This window comes from Gossypium hirsutum, chromosome D02 (assembly GCF_007990345.1).
Source record: "Gossypium hirsutum isolate 1008001.06 chromosome D02, Gossypium_hirsutum_v2.1, whole genome shotgun sequence".
Taxonomy (NCBI): Eukaryota; Viridiplantae; Streptophyta; class Magnoliopsida; order Malvales; family Malvaceae; genus Gossypium; species Gossypium hirsutum.
The window spans coordinates 31,734,898-31,756,609 of record NC_053438.1 but is presented as its reverse complement, the minus strand read 5'-3'; the positions used below and the strand labels follow the sequence as shown (position 1 = coordinate 31,756,609).

General features: G+C 36.0%; 1 protein-coding gene across 3 annotated transcripts; it reads left to right on the top strand.

Annotated features, from left to right (window-relative positions):
* Positions 1–2,849: 2,849 nt before the first annotated feature.
* LOC107910604 (probable protein phosphatase 2C 66) lies at positions 2,850–7,990 on the top strand. 3 transcript variants are annotated; one of them, XM_016838506.2, is made up of 7 exons: positions 2,850–3,274; positions 5,118–5,298; positions 5,451–5,747; positions 5,874–6,263; positions 6,632–6,749; positions 6,830–7,053; positions 7,383–7,990. In XM_016838506.2, the coding sequence occupies exons 3-7, from the start codon at positions 5,460–5,462 to the stop codon at positions 7,908–7,910; spliced, it is 1,548 nt and encodes a 515-aa protein (XP_016693995.1). In that variant the 5' UTR covers positions 2,850–3,274; positions 5,118–5,298; positions 5,451–5,459; the 3' UTR covers positions 7,911–7,990. The 3 variants fall into 3 exon arrangements, with proteins under 3 accessions (XP_016693995.1, XP_040943829.1, XP_016693996.1); XM_041087895.1 differs by lacking the exon at positions 2,850–3,274 and adding an exon at positions 3,632–3,839 and having other exon boundaries at positions 5,485–5,747; XM_016838507.2 differs by lacking the exon at positions 2,850–3,274 and adding an exon at positions 3,685–3,839.
* Positions 7,991–21,712: the final 13,722 nt, after the last annotated feature.

The window sequence follows — 21,712 nt, the reverse complement described above, 5'->3', positions numbered from 1 at the left end:
GAAACACTTCTGTACTCCTCGGATAGTGACAGGGATCGTGTTGATGATTTAATTTTTGTAAAACACTTAGATCGAAATGTGCTTGACTGTCCTATTTTATTTATTGATGATCTATCTGTTTTGATGGTTGATAAAAAGATTCTTGTTTTTGATAATGCATGTGTGAGTGAATCTATAGACCGTCTATTAATGCATGGTATGATTGTGCAACTCTGTGAACCGTGTGAATCTTTTCAAATACCTGCTTGTGACGATTATGTTTACCATTTGATTTATTACTCGCAATTTATTCATGGTTTGTGGAAACAATTTGACACGACTGAATGCCTTAAAACATGTCCATCTTTGTTTCAAATATTTGACGAGGCATTGGCGAGTAAATTAGCTTGTTTGCATGGTAATCTAAATCTGTCAATTCGCATGCGTTATACTTGTTTTGTTATGCTTATGATTGGGCTACAAGTTTGTTTGCGTTGCTATTTACTAACTCATGGCTATTCTTTTCAGTGGATTCAATTGCCATTAGTCCCATTCGATCGAGGAAAGTCGAGTCCATTTGATTTTTCAGATTCAAGGACGAATCTTTTTGAGGAAGGGGGAATGATACGAGTCACAAAGGCCCAACCCAAGCCCAAACAAGAAGACAAACCATACTTAGTTGAAAATCAGGCCAAATTGTCAAAGTGACCCAATTTGTAAAGTTTTATTTTTTTAAATACTTAGTTTAAATTTTATGTAAATATTCAGTCCAAGAGGTCCAATTAAAAGCCCTTGGCCGAATTTCCATTTAAAATTAAAATAATTAGGAGTTTTTTTAGTTTTAGTTTTCTAATTAGATTAGGAAAACATTTGAAAAGCCTATATAAAGGCTTGACCAGCCACCTTGTTAGATACTTCTCAATTATATCAAAAATTTCAGATTTGTTTAAGTGCAGAATTCTCTTTGATTTTTTCTCCAATAATTCTCTCTTGGGTTTTCTTTAGAAGTTGTTTTAACAATCTTTTGATTGTGGGAGCCATCTTCAGCCTTCTTCTTGCCATTTATATTCTTTGGAGGGGAGATTAGAGCCGTTTGAAGGGAGTTGTGAGATCTTTCGGGATTTCAAGGCTTCTTAGGACTTTAATTTAATTCTTGCTGTTCAAGTTCTTTTATTTGTTTCTAATTGTGCCGAATCTTGATCTAATCTCTTTGCTATTCTTTGTCGCATTTCAGATTTGTTTAAACTCCAAGAACTCTTCGTTTAATCGATCTCTTGTCGGCAGCACATAATCGATTCAAAAAAATCCCCAATTTCTAGGGTTCTTGTCGATTCATCCATACTCTTTTTGGGTGAAATTAGATTGCCGAAATTTGGGGAAAACTATCTTGGTATTCAATTGGACAGAATCACAATCTCTTTTAGGGTTTCAAGAACCCTTATTAACACTTATTTCTATTCTCAATTTGATTCTTTGCTGATTTGGGGATTTTATTTCAGATCTGGAAATTCAAAGTTCTAATCTTTTAATTTTCTGTTTCGTTTCAGATCTGATTGTTTAGGGTTTTCGTAGGAGTTTCCCGTGACTTGGCAACTCAATCTTGGTCCGCGCGTAACCCCGTATCAGGTTATGTCTTTACAATTGGGGGTTTGTGTAATTAATTGGAAAGCCACCTTGTAAACTATTGTCGCTTTGTCTACCATTGAAGCTGAGTACATGACAATTATTGAGGCTTGTAAAGAAGTTATTTCGTTAAAGGGGCTATTTAGTAAACTTAATGAAGACCTTCAAATCAGTATAGTATTTTGTGACAGTCAAAGTGTCGTCATCTTTATGAAAGATCAAATGTTTCATGAGAGAACAAAGCACATTGATGTTCGGTATCATTTTGTTCGTGATATTATTGCTTGTGGTGATATTGTTGTGAGCAAAATTAGTAATCATGATAATCCTGCAGATATGATGACTAACTCACTTCTTATAACCAAGTTTGAGCATTGCTTAGACTTGGTTGGTGTTTATTGTTGAAGATAAACTCTTAAGGGGTTTCATGGAAGAGGTGGAGAACTTGTTCATTGAGAATTCGTGTCAAGGTGGAGATTGTTAGAGTTGTGACCCAAATTCTTATTAAAATAAAATACAGGCTGCACAAGAAGAATCTGTATAAAAGTTTACTTCCTTTGTTTGATATTGATTTGAATAATGTGTTTCAACCTTACTGCATTACTTCTATTAGATGTTGATTAGAATAAGATTTTCTAAACCTATAAATAGGCACAATCTATACTCCTTATATTTATTCGAATTCGACATAGTGAATTTTCTTCTCCTCTGCCCATGGTTTTTTTCAGAAAGGGTTTCCACATAAAATCTGTGTGTTATATTTTTCTCTGTTTTCTTGCCATTATCGACATTCTATTTTTTCACCAATTCTACATTTTCTTCAAAGGCATGAAACTCTACTTAAATATATTACTAATTTGGTAATGATCTAACTTTTTATTTTGTTCTATTTTTAATTTGTTATTGAATTTTATTGAATGATAATTTTCTTTATTTTTCATATATATTAGTTCTTCAACAATAACATATTTGAGATTTTATTTTTCTAGAATTTTGATATAGAAGTTTTTATTTTTGAATAATTTGAAGTTTTTTTTATAACTTTTATATAGAATCTAGGATCAAATTAATAAAAAATATATAAAAGAAGAACTAAAATGATTATTATACCAGTTGAAACAAATTATTTTAATGACAATAAAACAATTAGAACAACTATTTTTAATTAAATGATTAAAATATTTCCGCATAATTGACTTACTAATAGTGTACTTTAAGACAACAAAAAAAATTAAAACAAAAATACTCGAAAATCATTTTTGGGCACTTGCAACCGGACAGTGAGACCCGGCAATAAGCAGACAGATTGAGCATCTTCCCGCACAACACGACAGTCACTTCCCGCACCTGCGAGGGAACTCGGAAGAGCTCACGAAAGCAACAACATCACTCCTTCCTCAACTCAACTCGAACTCGACTCAACTCAGTCCCACATTTCAGCCGCCCTTTCTTTATTTTAATCTTTCTCGTAACAGTTGACAATTTTTAAGAGAAAAAAATAAAACCGCCACCAACCTCACCCAACACTCCCAGCCCCCCACAAAATAAAACCCTAAAACTTGATTCTTTCATCTATTCCTTTCCTCTCTCTTCTAGTTTAAACTTATCTTTAGTCGATCGAGCTTCTGCTACCGTCGAAGCTGTCTTTCTCATATCTCAAGCCTCAAACAAGGTATTCCAAATTTTTCTTCTTTTTCTTTTTCTTCGTTAGTGAATTCTCTGTTTGGTTGCTTGGATTCCTTCTTTTTTGAATATTTCAAGTTAAACGAGAATTGAAGCCGTAATAGCTTTTGCTGCTGCAGTTAGATTCTCAACTTAATTTGATGATCCTGGATTGTAGACTCTCATTGAGTTACTTAAAACTATACAAGTTTAATTTTTTTTTCTTTATGTTAGTGTTAATTTATTTATAGGTTACTTAATTCAAAGAAATCATGTAATTGAAGGTCATTTAGAGAAGTCAGTACAAGTCTACCTAATTATATATGTCACGCTTCTTTAGTTTCTTTAAATGCTGTAGGTGATGTAGGTACCTTGATGAATGCAGTTAATTATGTCTTTGAGTAGTTGGTTGGCTAGTCATATCTTCATTTATGTTACGCTGGGTAAGGTTTTGAGAACTTGAAACGCTATGCTTCTGAAGAACTTGTTAATACCTTTCCGTCACTCCTCTTATCCAATGCTTAAAGTAGGAATCAATTTGATAACACCAGGCTGTAGGATTCGACTCATAAAATGTAAAGCTACTCTGTTTTCCTTTCATTTCAACTGGTATTATTATCATCGTCATCATTATTGTCATTATTTCGATTGCAAATTCAAATTAGAAATTGCCGAATGCTAGAGCAAGCTGAGCAAATAACTTTTGAAGCTTTCGTTCATGTTAGTTTGAACCATCATCCATAATTATATTGAATTAAGATTTGCATCAATTTTGTTTCCAAATGCTAGGGCAAGCTGAGCAAATAACTCTTGAAACTTTCTTTCTTATTAGTTTGAACTGTCATCCTTAATTATACTGAATTAAGTTTTGCATCAATGTTGCTTGCCAAATGCTAGAGCTAGCTGGGCAAATAACTTTTGAATCTTTCATTTGTGTTAGTTTGAACCATCCTCCTTAATTACATTGAATTAAGTTTTGCATCAATGTTGTTAATAAGTTCCAATTAATAGTTGTGATGCTATTTTCTTTATCTTGGTTTAGGAAGAAAGAACATATTTATATATGTTTAATATAAAAGCATAGTTGATATTGAATAATAACTCCACTTTTAAGTCTTATTTAAGTTAAATGCCTTTTTTTTTTAAAATGTCAATTGACAACATAGTTAAAGTTTGCTTGGAGGACAGAGTAGATGGGCTTGTGCTCCATTGTTCTTTCTTTGCAATATGATGTTGAAACTTCTGCAACATTTAGCATTCACCTATTTTTTCTTTGTAAAAGAGAACCATCTAAGAATTCATAACATGAAAAGAATAATATCAGATCCACAGTGTTCTAAAAGTTGTTATATATAGACTGTATTTGGGTTATTTGTAGAATAATATAGAGTACATGATCACGTTAAAATTATTGCCAACATTTTGATAATACGATGAGAATGCAACAGGATTTGGGTCAAAATCTGTGGGAAAAGCCTAGGTCCAACTGTTTCTGATTGCTTTGATATCTTGGTTCATGATAATCTTGGATTTTTATAAAAATGTCTTAAACGAGATGAAATCAGACTTTTGGAGAAGTGAGTCCTACAACCCAAGAAAACAAGCAATATGAAATGCATTGTGATGGGAATTTTGTTTCTTTAAGCAAAAGGAGAAAAGGAAGAAAACTCAAACTTGGTCATTACAGTTGCTGCACCATTTTATATGAAAATTTATAGTAGTGCACTTTTTAATAATCTTCTGTTTAATTAAGCTTGCTGCACCACTTTTATCTTTTACTTAAGCCTTAGATTAAACATAATTTTCCTTTACTTTTATCTAGTTAAAATCTTAAGTTTTAACCTCTTTTTCAGATTGTGGGTAGCAGAGAACTGTCTTCTGCAGTGTGCACTATCCTTCGTGTTCCTTAAATAATTTATTTGCAATCATGGGAAAATGTGTTCACCTATGGATGATGATGAGCCAGCAGTGAGATGCATGTGAGGGGCTTGGCTACTTTACAAATGCTTTGATCTCTCTGTTTCTCTTTGTCAGGTTAACCCTCTTTTTAACCTAAGCATTCTAAACGAATGGAAAACTAATGATCAAAATACCAGTAAAAGCTATAATGACTATTAAGGTTTGGGGCAGTTTTGACTCTTGGAATGGATTTTAATTGTGTTTTGGTTTTTTTTTATATAACATAGGACTTTGAGATGGGTTCTTGCTTCTCATCCGCAGCCAACGGAAAAAGTGGCAACAAAAGGGATGACCAAGTGACAGATGCATCCACGGCTATAACCTGTGCTTCGCCCAAGAAGCAGAAGCAAAGGCAGGGGCTAGGGAGGTGGAGGAAGAAATCTAGTGGGTTAGTGCCAATGGGTGAGGCAGAGCTTCATCTCATTCCAGGGAGAATGTTTTTGAATGGTGCCAGCAGTGTTGCATGCTTGTATACCCAACAGGGGAAGAAAGGGACCAATCAGGATGCCATGCTTGTTTGGGAGGTTAGTCTTAGTGCTTATGATTCTTCCATTTAGTGTGTTCTGTCACTTTTCTATCATTGTCGATTTATTTCCTTTCCCTCTATGGCATCAATATGTGATGACTTGGTTTCAATGTTTTTATATTAGAATTTCAGTTCGAGAAGTGACGCGATATTCTGTGGTGTATTTGATGGTCATGGTCCTTATGGTCATATGGTTGCCAAGAAAGTACGAGATTCTCTTCCTGTTATATTATGTACTCAATGGAAAGCCAGTCTTACTGGTGAGCAGAGCTGTCTCAATAAGAGCGAAAATGCTCCTGAAAGCACTATGTCTGAGGATGCTGCGTCTTTGAGCATGGATGATGAATGCTGTGAGTCATGGGAGATTGAAGAAAACGAACAGCTCCCAGAGATGTATTTACCTCTTAAACAGTCTATGTTAAAGGCTTTCAAGTTAATGGATAAGGAATTAAAGTTGCATCCAGCAATCGGTTGTTTCTGCAGTGGGACAACTGCTGTTACTTTGGTGAAGCAGGTATTAACCATGAGTGGCCTAAAATTCAAACTTAGTCATTTCTTGGATTGTTAATCAAGTATTCAGATGTATTACCACGCTTAAAATTTGAACATTTGGATAGTTAATGGACTTGTCTTCTTCTTTTTTCTCCCTAAACAATAACTGCCAAGTTTCAAATTTTGTTGTAGATGCTCATGTATCAGAACCAGAAGTAGATTAATGTGTGTACAGAAATTTAGGATTTGAACTTTGTTAAATTGGACATAGTAATGTATGCATCTTCACATTGTTCATGTTGTAAAGGTTTCCCAATAATTTTTGTTTGAGAATCTTGAAAGCTTTATTTCACATTATCTTACAATTTTATGACAAATATTGGTTTCTAGGGCCTGGATCTTGTAATTGGAAATGTTGGTGACTCAAGAGCAGTGCTGGCAATGAGAGACAAAGATAATTCTCTGATTGCTGTCCAATTGACTGTTGACCTGAAGCCTGATTTGCCAAGTCCTTCTCTCTCTTTCTTTATCTCCTCTCTCTCCCCTCTCTCTCTTGAACTAATAAGTTGTTGCAACACTTATGTTTAGGGGAAGCTGCTAGAATTCAGCAATGCAGGGGAAGGGTCTTTGCCTTGCAAGATGAGCCTGAGGTTGCACGTGTATGGTTGCCCAATAATGACTCACCTGGTTTGGCAATGTCTAGAGCTTTTGGGGACTTCTGTCTGAAGGATTTTGGTTTGATTTCTGTCCCAGATATTTTCTATCGCCGCCTTACTGAAAGAGACGAATTTGTCATTCTTGCCACTGATGGGGTATATTCATCTTTGTAGTACATCAATCAAGTTTGCTTGAAAATTGTGTAGAACTCTGAAACCTTTTTTTTTTCCTGGTTCATTATAGCCTACAGGGAAGTCCATTTATAAATGCTCTTTCTTTGTTTTGGCATATTATCTTTATGTTGCCACCATGTGGCAATGTTCTTAGATAGGCAAAGCAGTTGGCAAGTTTTATTGTGTGTTAGATAAGGGTAGAAAATACCCGCCATTGTAAGGACATTTATACATATGTATGTATATATTTTCCTTTTTTTCCCCTTGAAGTTCATATAAATTCTGAGAACTCAGTTTTAACTTTGGTGCAGGTTTGGGACGTCCTTTCAAATAAGGAAGCCATTGACATTGTGGCGTCAGCCCCTAGTCACTCAACAGCTGCCAGAGCTCTTGTAGATTGTGCTACTCGAGCATGGAGGCTTAAGTACCCTACTTCTAAGAATGATGATTGTGCTGTCGTATGCCTCTTTCTGGAATATTTGCCTGCAAGTAATGGAACTGCAGAAGAGAATGACATAACAAGAATTCCTAAGGAATGCAGAGAAACAATGGTGGCTATTGATGAAAATAAGGGAGATTCTCACACTTCAAGTCTTGGTCAATCTGATGCATTTCATGGTTCTACGGAAATAGTTCCTGTAACTGAACTGACAGAAGAAATGTTGTCTTCGAAGTTCCCAGGCCAGTCTAAGAGGAGTCTTGCTGAGTGCATCTCGGTTGCCGATGATGAAGAGTGGTCAGCCTTAGAAGGTATTACTAGGGTTAATAGCTTATTAAGCCTTCCGAGGTTTCTATCTAGTCATAAAAGATCAACTAATTCGAGAAGAAAATGGTTATGAGAACTGACACAGAAGTCATTTAGCAAAATAAACATGTTTTGGATGATCTCACATTAATGAATTATGATATTTGTTGTTCAGTGATTTTAAAACTTTATTATTGTTGTTGTTGTTGCTGCTGTTATATATGATGTGTTTCTTTCCCTAGTTCTCCTATGGAATCACCTCTCCATACCTGGTAAGCATCTTGGTTGTGTTGCTGTCTTCATTGCTGATGATCTCTTGGCTTTGTGGTATAAAAGTTTGGGTTTAAACTCTGGCAATCCCATTCCCTCCTGATTATCAAATGTACAAAAAGAATTCCGTTCAGCAGTATTAGAGGTAGAATGACACAAAAGAATGGTGAATACATTTTTTTTTTGGCTAGAAAGTGGTCTGTCTCAGGATAGGGTAACGGTTGCAGAATACTGTAGTTTTTAGTATGGCAAATTTTTTTTGTTGATGGATCTCCTTATATAAAGCTTAGGAGCAGATTAGTTTATCGATTGTAGAAGTTATTATAGAAGTGACTAATTTTATTGTATGTTTAATTTTGATTGAACCGTAAGAAATATTGATTTACTGTGTTGTAAAATGATATAGCACACTACTCGGTTTGAAAACAATGCGTGAAAACTTATTTGTATTTATATGAATTCTACTTACCCAAGTATTTAACATCAGTATCATTAAGTTACATTAGTTCGTTTATACATACTAATTTATTTCATGTCTTGTCTTTATCTTTTCACTAGAGATAGACCAAGCACTTAATTCATGTAACACTTCTTCATTTATATCACAAAGCCCTTACCAACAATGGAAAACTAAGGATACACTGAATAATCATGATATACACTGAATATGTAGAATAAGAACCAAAGTGCAGAGTAGCATTAAGAACCGGAGTGCAATAATAAGAACTGAAGTGCGAATAATAGTAAGCATCGTACTGCATGCACATAAATATTCCCATGGGTTCCAACTATATCTCAGTAATCCTATCTTGTTGACCCGGGCTTTTACACGATTTCATTTACTTGTAAGCATTTCTTTTTAATTCTTATCACGGTTGCACTTCAATTTCAAGTATATACTTTTGCATGATACAAAATATATTACACGATTTACACAAACAGTTCATATTATTTATCTCTTGTTCCACTTATAAAATTTATAATCTTTCACTATCTTCTCATATAGGTCTAAAAAGTGCTTCCCCATATACACAGTCTACTTGAGTAGTAGTTAGAAAATTATTTAATTCTCAATCCATAAATTTCGAAATCAGGATTTGTTCGTTATTTTAAAAACTAGATTTATTAGCCTTCCACGAAAAATATTTTTAGAATTTTAAAAAGAGTGAATTAATACCAGAATTGTTTTTGAAGTTGTTATTCTGCTGCAAGACAGTTTTGGTCATTCTTCTTCAAAAATATTTATGTTTTAATACAAAATTCTTAAATGTTTACCATTGTGACTTGAAAAAAAAAAACTCAATGAGATTTTTACTATACAAATTTCATAATTTAATTCAAAGTAAAATAATATCGATTTTGTTTTTAAAGTCGAGTAAGGCGTTGTTGCCTGACAGCTTGAATTTTCTTCACTAAATTTTGATTTCTCTTCTACCACAAAACTCAGAATCCGATTCTGTTTATTACGTTTAAAATTAGACTCATTGAGATTTCCTATAAAGATCTCTTTCTAATTCACATTATACAATTTTTTTTGTAAAATTTTAAAGCTGGACCACTGTTATTATTATTTTTTCCAAAACAACTTGCATATTCTTAAAAGAATTTATTTTGTAAAATTCCACAATGAAGCATTAGTCACTAACACTTTCACTTATGATTTGAAAGATGAAAGCCACCTTCAAAGATTTCAAGAAATTAATAGATTTAAGTACACTTTCGTATTTAGTTTTATTTTTTATTTTTTCTTGATGATTTAACATGATATATCTAAATTTATTAAATTTTATATCATATTTTTCGATTCTAATAAATGACATCCGAACCTTATCATGTCGAATCATTGACAATAAATAAATTTTTATTATTTTTATAACAATTCTTTCTTTAACATTTATGGATTTGATATTTTTATCAAAACATGTTAAAATTTTGGATTCATGTAGAAAATTTTAAGAGTTTGATTTTTCAATTTTTAACTTTAATCTTCGATTATTATTGCTAATTATGAAAAGTTATAATTGAAATATAATGCCGGGTTCAGCGTTCGATTTATATTTGCGGTAGAATTCAATGTTTCATTCGATTATATTAAATTGATTTGTGCGCACAATTACTTTGGTTATTATTATTTTTAACAAGCTTTTTGTTATACTTCCACTTTGTGCGATTCATGTTTAACTGAGCAGAAAAGCTTTGGTGATTTTGTACGATTTAGGTTTAATATTTTTTCATGTGAATATTATTTTCTGAATACAATATTATGTTTTTAACAAATTGTATATGGTTCAAATTATTCATAGATTAAGACTTTTTTTATTGCCGCATTTCAATAACTTTATTTTAGGTTATTTTGGAAATTATAGCGCCATCAAAATTTTTAATTTTAATCTTTAAAAATATTAAATTTGAATATTGTATATTTATTTATTTTTAAAATAATTTAGTTAAAATAATAAGTTGTTAAAGTGATATTTGTTGTTGAAATTATTTTGTTTTAAAATATAAAAAGTTATGTGCATGTAAATGAAGCTATGTTGATATTTATTAGCCTAAAGGAAAGTTAATAATTAACAAAATTACATGTGCAACTGTAATAATAAGCATGTGACGGTTATTCAATTTTACATGTGAGTAATAAATCGACTCAAAAGAAGATTTATTCTTTGACATGTTCTTGTTGTCAATGTTTGATTACTACAACAAGATATCACTTACAAGTTAATAGTTTATACATTTATTCAAATTTATTATTTTGGTTTATATTTGAAGCTTTATGTGAGGTTGTTTTGTTTGATAGAATACTATTATACCTACCAACATCATTACATGCCTTGAATGTCCGATAAGATTACCATGGCTAAAGAATTCATGCCCGACATTGAAAAGAGATTTATCAAGAACGAAAAGGATAAAATTGATACGTTCTTAACAAATCTAACTTCAATTTGGTATACAAAGAAAAAATAAGAAAGCTACAGATAAGATGTCATACCCAAATTTTTGGATCTGTAATTTAGAGTGCTTTTAAACCAAAGTGATTGGTTTTAATAGAGTATTTTTGGTTGTTAAGAATTTTGACCAAGTGAGATCGGTAAGAACCTTGTTGAGCTCATCTATTACGCAAGATTTTGGTCTGGATTAAAATTTTAGCATTTCCTCGTGAACCACTTTGTGGTTGTCTAGCCATCTTGCGATCTTCTACCTTGCATTCGGCGAGCTTATCGCTATCGCTGTGCGAGCTCGTCAGTTTGCGAGCTCGTTATTTTGCTAGCTCATCAGTTCACCTTAGCATCTCACGGTGAGTGGGACACTGTTCAAGGTATGTGTTAGGCTTAGGGAGAGGGAACGTGTCATTGTGCATGACACCTAGTGGCCCCTCGATTATAGTAAATGATTAGTGGATTTTTGTGTGCATGTGTTGTGATTGATGGTCGTCCAAGAACATTGATTGGTTAAATTATTTTAATCTTAATTTATTTCAAGAGTGGGATAGGAAGGGATAGGGGGAACAAAAGGAGAAAACTTCATGTCCTTTTCTTTGTTTTTCCTTTGTTCTTTTTGATTGGAGCTGGAGAGAATAACTTTGTTTGCATAAAGGAAAAAAACAATTGTTTTGGCTTGCTTAGATAATATTCTTTCCAGTGTTAGTGGTAATTTTGCTAAACCTTCTCTTGGGTGTAGTTGTTATTTAAGTTTGTGGTAAGAATTGTTGTAAAGAGCTTACTTGAAAGTTTTTGGAGTGGGGAGGAATCTCTCTACGATGCATTCCTAAATTTAAAAGACCATGCACAACCATTAGAATCTTATAAATGCACATCATATGTATATACCATCAACAAAAGCATTAAGGCACGCCAAGGCTTGACACAATCAACTACAAAACAAATAGACATTCCACCCTATACATGCCACTTATAACAACTTCTGTGACAGCCCTAAATTGACCCTAGTCGGGAAGTGGTTTCGGGACCGCTAAGCCGAGTCACCGAAGTATTTGGATGTGATAATTATTGTCTAGAATATGTGAATATGAATGTGTGAAAGTTTTAAACTTCGATTTAGTCGATTGCATGTGAACCTAGTTAATAGGACTTATGTGTGACACTTTTGAAATGCGATAGGTTAATTTATAAGGACCTATTTAAGTATGTAGTGAAAATATTGGCTTTGCATGTCAAATACTCCTTTTGTGTGCATAGTGGCCGGCCATGATGGAGCATATATTAGACTATGTGGTAAATTTCCATGAAGTGGTCATTATTTTAAGTAAAAGAAAAGAAATAATAAAAGAAATACTAAGGATACTAAAAGAAAAAAAAAAAAGAAAGAGGGAGGTTATCACCTTGTTCTTCTTGGCCGATTGTAGAGAGGAAGATAGGAGGGTAGCATTCGGTCACTTGAAGCTTGAGAAGGTTAGTAAAATTTTGTTAGTTTTGAAATTTTAAGCTTAGTTTAAGTCATTTAGCTAGCTCCATATTAGCCCATTTGAAAACTTGGAATTTTTGATGGATGGATGGAGCATTCGGCTATGGTTATTAAAGAAGGAATTTGATTATTTCCTTTAAGTTTTGATGAAGAATGTGTTGAGTAAATTAGGGGTTTGAACACTTAAGGATTCAGCATTGTTCATGATTTTTTTAGAAGGTGAGTTTGAATGATATGAGTAATGTCATGTATGGGTTTCGGCTTTGATAAGTAAAAATGTAAGGGTAATTGAAATGAATAATTGGAGGCTTAATCATCAAGAGGTTCGGCTATGGACTATAAGTGTTAGCTAATTCGGCACAAGAGTATAAATGTTAATTACTTTATAATTGAAGCCTTGAAGAATAGGTTGTGGATCATTAAAGTGTTGAAGGTTAAATCTTTAAGCTTGGTTAATTTGGACATTCGGCTATTCTCATGACACTAGATACAAGGGTGTGAAAGGTTATCTATCTATATATATAAGTTTAATTTATTCATGGTAACTTGGCATGTGGATTGGATATATGTTAGTTAATATATGCATTTGGAGGTGATGTGTTAAATAATTAGGTATACGGGTTGGTTTCATTATTGAGTATAAGGGCTAAGTGTTTTAAATTGCCTTTGATGTATACATGTTTATATTGAAATATTAAGGCTATGTTAGCCAATTGAGGGTTTCGGCCAAGATATTCAAATAGATTGGTGTGAATGTTTGAGTGATGAATTTGACTCTTGTGTCGAGTTGGGATGATATGTGTATTTATATAAAACTAAATGATGCTAAATAAATTCGATTATGCATGGTATTGAGCTAGTATCATGTTCGTTGGTACATGAGTAGAGCATATGTTTGATGTTTAATATCTAGTTAATAACATCTTTTGTACTTAGTTGTATGGTATACATGTATTAAATCGAATCGCTAATTTGATAAGTTATTTAATAAAATCTACTTGTTGAATCAAGCTCAAGAGCCAAGGGGGTCAAAATCTGATAAAGGAAAGGAAAAAGTGATCGAGTAGTCTATCCACAACTATTCAAAGTATCCGAGGTAAGTCTTCGAGGAATGACCCTACTTGAATTATATTGAAATGATTAGTCATACTATGACGGATAGTCGAATGTGCATAGAGACTAAGTTATAAAGCCAATCGAAATCATGCTCTTTGTGAGTGGCTATTGAGCCGAAATTTGAAAGGTTTAATAAATGATTTGTGTTTGAGCCTTAGTAACGAAAATAAGATATGGATGTGTTAAGATTATAGATATATGTGTGCATGAGCATTTGATATATCCGGACTAAGACCCGAAGGCATTTGTGCGAGTTGATATATCCGGGCTAAGACCCGAAGGCATTTGTGCGAGTTGATATATCCGGGCTAAGACCCGAAGGCATTTGTGCGAGTTGATATATCCGGGCTAAGACCCGAAGGCATTTGTGCGAGTTGATAAATCCGGGCTAAGACCCGAAGGCATTTGTGCGAGTTGATATATCCGGGATAAAACCCGAAGGCATTTGTGCGAGTTGATATATCCGGGTTAAGACCCGAAGGCAATTATGCAAGTTGATATATCCGGGCTAAGACCCGAAGGCATTCGTGCGAGTTGCTATACCCGGGTTAAGACCCGAAGGCAATTGTGCTTGCGGTTATATCCGGCTAAATTTCGAAGAGACTTGGGTTTGAATGTGAGCGTTTTGTGCTGTAACTAATTCAATTAATACGCTCGACTAACCCGAACGATAAGGTATGTTTGCATGTGCTTCGGAAAAGTCGATTCGTTTTAAATAGTATTCGTGCAATCGGCTAACGAACTTTCGGCTTTTAGATAGGTTGATACCTTGTGTGTATATATGTTGATGAAGTGTGAAGTAAGTATGATTATGAGAATGTGTATCAATAAAGTGATTCAGTTAGCTATGTGAATGTAATACTTTAGTCAAAGCCGATTTCATTACTTGAAACTTACTAAGCTTAAATTGCTTACCCGGTTGCTTTGGCTCTCTGTTTTATAGATTTTGTTCGTTAGCTATCGGATTCGGGATCAACGAAGTCGAAGTCATCCACACTATCAAAGCTCTTTTGGTACTCTTTTTGTTGAACTCTGGATATGGCATGTATAGGACTACCCCTTGTTGTTTTAAGTACTTTTTGTGATGTATGTGTGTACAGCCATGCGAAAATGGCTTGTAGAAGTGGAGTATGGCATTAGACCATTTGTGTTTATGTATGTTTATATGGTTTCATGATGTGACTATGGTTTGGAATGGAAGTGTTGGGCAAATGATCAGCCATTGGAATGGCTAAATATGATCATATGTGGACCCATGTATGACGAATCCCTAGTTGGTCCATGGTAACCACGGAACAGGTAAAGTTTACCTTGAAAACAGATGCTGACAGCAGCAGTGGTGTGGATTTGAAAAATCACAAAAATTTGTAGGAATGGTGTTAAATAGTGAATAAATTGTGTAATCGAACCTTGATGAATCTATTTTTATATGAAAGTAACAAAAAAATCATATGGACAGTATATTAAGAGATATTAAAGTTCTCGTGAAACAGGGCCAGAACGGTTTCTGGATCTCCTGTTTCGACTTTGATAATTCACCATAAATTATCCAGAGATAATTAGAAGTCATGCCTTATATGTGTGGATTCCCCTTTGAGTCTAGTTTCATAAGAAACAAACGGTATCAGTATTGGAGCCCTGTACAAGGAGATATCCAAGTCGTAATGCGCAAAGGTCAGGGTAGTCGATCCCTGTAACATGGGAGACTTTGACTAATAAACTGTACTAATTGGGCCGACCAAAAATTCTAAAAAAAATTATGTAGATGGGCATATGAGTCTAGTTTCAGGGAAAAATCACGAAACAAATTTTCGAGTTGTGAAACTCAAGAATTTATTTTTAAAGCGACTATTACGCAGATTGGCAGTGTCTGAAAAATTTTTAAAAGTCTGTTAACACCTCGTGTTCGACTCCGGTGACGGTCTCGGTTTCGGGGTGTTACAATTGATTGGTATCAGAGCCAGGTTTAGTCGAGTCTAGGACTACCGTAATGCGTTGGGTCTAGCTATACATGCCATTTTATGTGATTATTTGATAGTGTGGTGATTTCTGACATTTGCAAATGTGTTTATTTATAGTAATGGATCCCGATCCCGACCGAGCGGTAGCTGATGATCTTGAGAGTGTAGCGCCTGCTCCCGCACAAGGGACAGCGCCGGTGGACTCTCAACCTAATGCTAGTAACCCGAATGATGAAGCTAGACAAGCTTTCTATAGAGTGATGAATGATTGGTTCAACCAATACATTCGAACTAATACGGCTGTTCCACAACCTCCATTCCCGACTAATACAACCCCCGCACCTATAATACCTCCGGTAACTGACCAAATAAGGTCAAATAAGCCCCCAGTTGACAGAATCCGAAAACATGGGGCCACTGAATTTAAGGCTACGGATAGCGACGATGCCGAGCAAGCTGAATTTTGGTTGGACAACACTATCCGGGTACTCGATGAGCTATCTTGTACACCCGATGAATGCCTAAAGTGTACTATCTCCTTGCTACGCGATTCTGCCTACTATTGGTGGAGTACTCTGACTTCTGTTGTGCCCCGAGAGCAGGTAACTTGGGAGTTTTTCCAAACTGAGTTTCGGAAAAGTATATCAGTCAGAGATTTGTTGATCAAAAACGGAAGGAATTTCTTGAGCTTAAGCAAGGTTCTATGTCAGTTACTGATTACGAGCGAAAATTTGTTAGACTTAGTAGATACGCTCGGGAATGTGTTTCGTCCGAGGCTATCATGTGTAAACGCTTCGAGGATGGGCTGAATGAAGATATAAAAATGTTCGTTGGCATTCTTGAAATACGAGAGTTCGTAGTACTTGTCGAGCGAGCTTGTAAAGCCGAAGAGCTTAGAAAAGAAAAACAAAAAGTTGATGTGGGAACTGGGGAGTTTCGTAAAAGATCCTCGGGAAAGTCTCTTCAACAAGCATCGAAGAAATTTCGAGATGATGTGGGCCGGTCTAGAGGCACTTCTGGCCTTTTTAGACGAGACCGTGATCGACCCCCTATGGGTACCCGAGGCACTTCGATCGCTAGTGTTGGGAATGAACGTCAAGACAGAACAGAATTTCGATATTGCGATAAATGGCATTCGGGGAGTTGTAGATTCCATGACCGCTCCTGTTACAAGTGTGGATCAGTTGACCACTTCATTAAAGATTGCCCGAGGCTGTCTGAACAGAATGTAAATCAGAGTGGGAAACCGGGTGCTACCACTGCTCGAGGTAGACCATCTAGAAATACGGGCAATGCTAGTGGTGGTCAGAGAGGATCTAGAGATGCTACGACCAGATCCGAGGCTCGTGCGCCTGCTAGAGCTTATGCTATACGTGCCCGCGAGGATGCTTCTTCGCCTGATGTTATTACCGGTACTTTTACTCTCTTTGACACTAATGTAATTGCTTTGATTGACCCCGGTTCTACTCATTCTTACATATGTGAAACCTTAGCATCCAGTAAGACTTTACCTATTGAGTCTACTGAGTTCGTAATTCGGGTGTCAAATCCCTTGGGTCGTTACGTGCTTGCCGACAAAGTGTGCAAGAAATGTCCCCTAGTAATCCGAGGTTCCTGTTTTCCGGCGGACTTGATGCTTTTGCCGTTTGATGAATTTGATGTTATTCTCGGGTTGGATTGGTTGACCGTGCATGATGCTGTTGTGAATTGCAAAAGCAAGACTATTGATTTGAGGTGCGCGAATAACGAAGTAATCCGAGTTGAGTCTACGGACTTGGATGGGGTGCCAGCTGTAATATCCTCAATGTTGGCCCAGAAATATGTAAGAAAAGGGTGCGAAGCATACCTTGCGTATGTACTGGATGACCAAGAATTAGAAAGGAAACCCGAATCTGTGTCGGTGGTTTGTGAATACCCGGATGTTTTTCCTGAAGAATTACCGGGTTTACCACTTGTTCGGGAGATAGAGTTTGGTATTGAGCTTGTACTTGGGACTACGCCGATTTCGATAGCTCCGTATCGTATGGCACCAACCGAGTTAAAAGAGTTGAAAGCTCAGTTGCAAGAATTGACGGATAGAGGTTTCGCTCGGCCAAGTTTCTCACCTTGGGGTGCACCAGTATTGTTCGTGAAAAAGAAGGACGGAACCATGAGGTTGTGCATTGACTATCGTCAACTGAATAAAGTGACGATAAAGAATAAATATCCGTTACCGCGTATTGAAGATTTGTTTGATCAACTAAAGGGAGCCTCAGTGTTCTCAAAAATAGATTTGAGATCGGGTTATTATCAGTTGCGGGTTCGAGATTCGGACGTACCCAAAACTGCTTTCAGAACGAGGTACGGTCACTACGAATTCTTAGTGATGCCGTTTGGGCTTACTAATGCCCCTGCGGTATTTATGGATTTGATGAATCGGATCTTCAGACCATATTTGGATCGGTTCGTAGTTGTGTTCATTGATGACATCTTGGTCTATTCAAGAGATGAGACCGAACATGCTGAGCACCTGAGACTAGTGTTGCAAATGTTGCGGGATAAGCAGTTATATGCTAAGTTCAGTAAGTGTGAGTTCTGGTTAAGAGAGGTTAGCTTCTTGGGTCATGTGGTATCCGCATTGGGTATTCGAGTTGACCCGAGCAAAATTTCAGCCATACTTAACTGAAGCCTCCAAGAAATATTACTGAAGTTCGAAGCTTTTTGGGACTCGCCGGTTATTACCGACGATTTGTCAAAGGTTTCTCGATGATAGCCACACCAATGACGAAGCTACTTCAAAAGGATGTTAAGTTCGAATGGACGGAGAAATGTCAGAAAAGTTTCGATCAACTAAAAACTCATTTGACTGAAGCTCCAATTTTAGTGCAACCCGAATCAGGCAAAGAGTTTGTCATTTATAGTGACGCATCCCTACTTGGGTTGGGTTGCGTATTGATGCAAGAAGGTCGAGTTGTGGCCTATGCGTCGAGGCAATTGAAGCCACACGAGAGAAATTATCCGACCCATAATCTCGAACTAGCTGCCATCGTATTTGCTTTGAAAATATGGCGACATTATTTGTTTGGTGAGAAGTGCCATGTATTTTCGGATCACAAAAGTCTCAAATATTTGATGACTCAGCGAGACTTGAATCTGCGACAAAGACGTTGGCTTGAGTTGTTGAAAGATTACGAGCTTGTCATTGATTACCACCCGGGAAAGGCTAATGTGGTTGCGGACGCCTTAAGCCGGAAGTCATTGTTTGCTTTACGAGCGATGAATGTGCATTTGTCTGTTCTACCCGACAATGTGTTAGTAGCTGAATTAAAAGCCAAACCATTATTGACTCATCAAATTCGTGAAGCTCAGAAAGTCGATGATGAATTGGTTGCAAAATGGGCTGAGTGTGTTCCGAACAAGGAATCGGAGTTTCAAATTGATGATGATGATTGTTTGAGGTTCAGAAGTCGTTTGTGTGTTCCAAGGAATTCGGGACTCATTTCGATGATTCTGAACGAAGCCCATTGTAGCCGAATGTCAATTCACCCGGGGAGTACGAAAATGTACAACGATTTGAAACGTTGGTTTTGGTGGCATGGTATGAAACGAGACATCTCCGACTTTGTTTCGAGATGTTTAATATGTCAACAAGTGAAAGCGGAACATCAAGTGCCTTCAGGATTACTTCAGCCGATCATGATACCCGAGTGGAAATGGGATCGAGTCACAATGGACTTTGTGTCCGGACTGCCATTGTCAACAAGTAAGAAGGATGCGATTTGGGTTGTGGTTGATAGACTGACTAAGTCGGCTCACTTTATCCCCGTGCGTACGGATTTTTCATTGGATAAACTAGCCGAATTGTATGTTTCTCAGATTGTGAGATTACACGGGGTACCTATTTCTATCGTGTCAGATAGAGATTCGAGATTTACCTCACGATTTTGGAAGAAATTGCAAGAAGCTTTGGGTACCAAGCTGCATTTTAGCACTGCTTTTCACCCCCAAACCGATGGTCAATCCGAGCGGATAATTCAGATACTTGAGGATATGTTGAGATGTTGCATCCTCGAGTTCAGTAGTTCATGGGAACGGTATTTACCTTTGATTGAATTCGCTTACAACAATAGTTTTCAATCAAGTATTAAGATGGCACCTTACGAGGCTTTGTACGGTCGTAAATGCCGTACACCATTGTTTTGGACCGAGCTCGGTGAAAGTAAAATTTTCGGAGTTGATTTGATTAAGGATGCCGAACAGAAAGTAAAAGTAATCCGTGAAAGTCTGAAAGCAGCCACAGATCGTCAGAAGTCGTACGCGGATTTGAAACGAAAAGACATCGAGTATCAGGTGGGAGACAAAGTGTTCCTTAAGGTTTCACCTTGGAAAAAGATACTCAGATTTGGCCGTAAGGGCAAATTGAGTCCGAGATTCATTGGGCCGTACGAAATCTCCGGACGAGTTGGTCCAGTTGCGTATAGATTGATTTTGCCCCCTGAACTTGAAAAGATTCACAACGTTTTCCATGTCTCGATGCTTCGACGATATAGATCCGACCCGTCGCATGTAATCGCTCCATCTGAGATCGAGATTCAACCTAACATGAGTTATGAAGAACAACCGGTTCGCATTTTGATGCGTGAAGTAAAAGAGTTGCGAAATAAGAAAATCCCATTAGTGAAGGTGTTGTGGCATAAACACGGAATAGAAGAAGCCACTTGGGAACTTGAGAACTCTATGAAGGACCGATATCCAAAATTATTCACCGGTAAGATTTTCGGGGACGAAAATTTCTTAAGTGGGGGAGAGTTGTGACAGCCCTAAATTGACCCTAGTCGGGAAGTGGTTTCGGGACCGCTAAGCCGAGTCACCGAAGTATTTGGATGTGATAATTATTGTCTAGAATATGTGAATATGAATGTGTGAAAGTTTTAAACTTCGATTTAGTCGATTGCATGTGAACCTAGTTAATAGGACTTATGTGTGACACTTTTGAAATGCGATAGGTTAATTTATAAGGACCTATTTAAGCATGTAGTGAAAATATTGGCTTTGCATGTCAAATACTCCTTTTGTGTGCATAGTGGCCGGCCATGATGGAGCATATATTAGACTATGTGGTAAATTTCCATGAAGTGGTCATTATTTTAAGTAAAAGAAAAGAAATAATAAAAGAAATACTAAGGATACTAAAAAAAAAAAAAGAAAGAGGGAGGTTATCACCTTGTTCTTCTTGGCCGATTGTAGAGAGGAAGATAGGAGGGTAGCATTCGGTCACTTGAAGCTTGAGAAGGTTAGTAAAATTTTGTTAGTTTTGAAATTTTAAGCTTAGTTTAAGTCATTTAGCTAGCTCCATATTAGCCCATTTGAAAACTTGGAATTTTTGATGGATGGATGGAGCATTCGGCTATGGTTATTAAAGAAGGAATTTGATTATTTCCTTTAAGTTTTGATGAAGAATGTGTTGAGTAAATTAGGGGTTTGAACACTTAAGGATTCGGCATTGTTCATGATTTTTTTTAGAAGGTGAGTTTGAATGATATGAGTAATGTCATGTATGGGTTTCGGCTTTGATAAGTAAAAATGTAAGGGTAATTGAAATGAATAATTGGAGGCTTAATCATCAAGAGGTTCGGCTATGGACTATAAGTGTTAGCTAATTCGGCACAAGAGTATAAATGTTAATTACTTTATAATTGAAGCCTTGAAGAATAGGTTGTGGATCATTAAAGTGTTGAAGGTTAAATCTTTAAGCTTGGTTAATTTGGACATTCGGCTATTCTCATGACACTAGATACAAGGGTGTGAAAGGTTATCTATCTATATATATAAGTTTAATTTATTCATGGTAACTTGGCATGTGGATTGGATATATGTTAGTTAATATATGCATTTGGAGGTGATGTGTTAAATAATTAGGTATACGGGTTGGTTTCATTATTGAGTATAAGGGCTAAGTGTTTTAAATTGCCTTTGATGTATACATGTTTATATTGAAATATTAAGGCTATGTTAGCCAATTGAGGGTTTCGGCCAAGATATTCAAATAGATTGGTGTGAATGTTTGAGTGATGAATTTGACTCTTGTGTCGAGTTGGGATGATATGTGTATTTATATAAAACTAAATGATGCTAAATAAAT

Bases quoted from the DNA above. Each gene is read 5' to 3' on its own strand.
- LOC107910604 (XM_016838506.2), top strand. From the start codon at position 5,460: ATGGGTTCTTGCTTCTCATCCGCAGCCAACGGAAAAAGTGGCAACAAA. The intron at 5,748-5,873 runs GTTAGTCTTAGT...TTTTTATATTAG, and splicing joins ATGCCATGCTTGTTTGGGAG to AATTTCAGTTCGAGAAGTGA. The intron at 6,750-6,829 runs GTCCTTCTCTCT...ACTTATGTTTAG, and splicing joins CCTGAAGCCTGATTTGCCAA to GGGAAGCTGCTAGAATTCAG.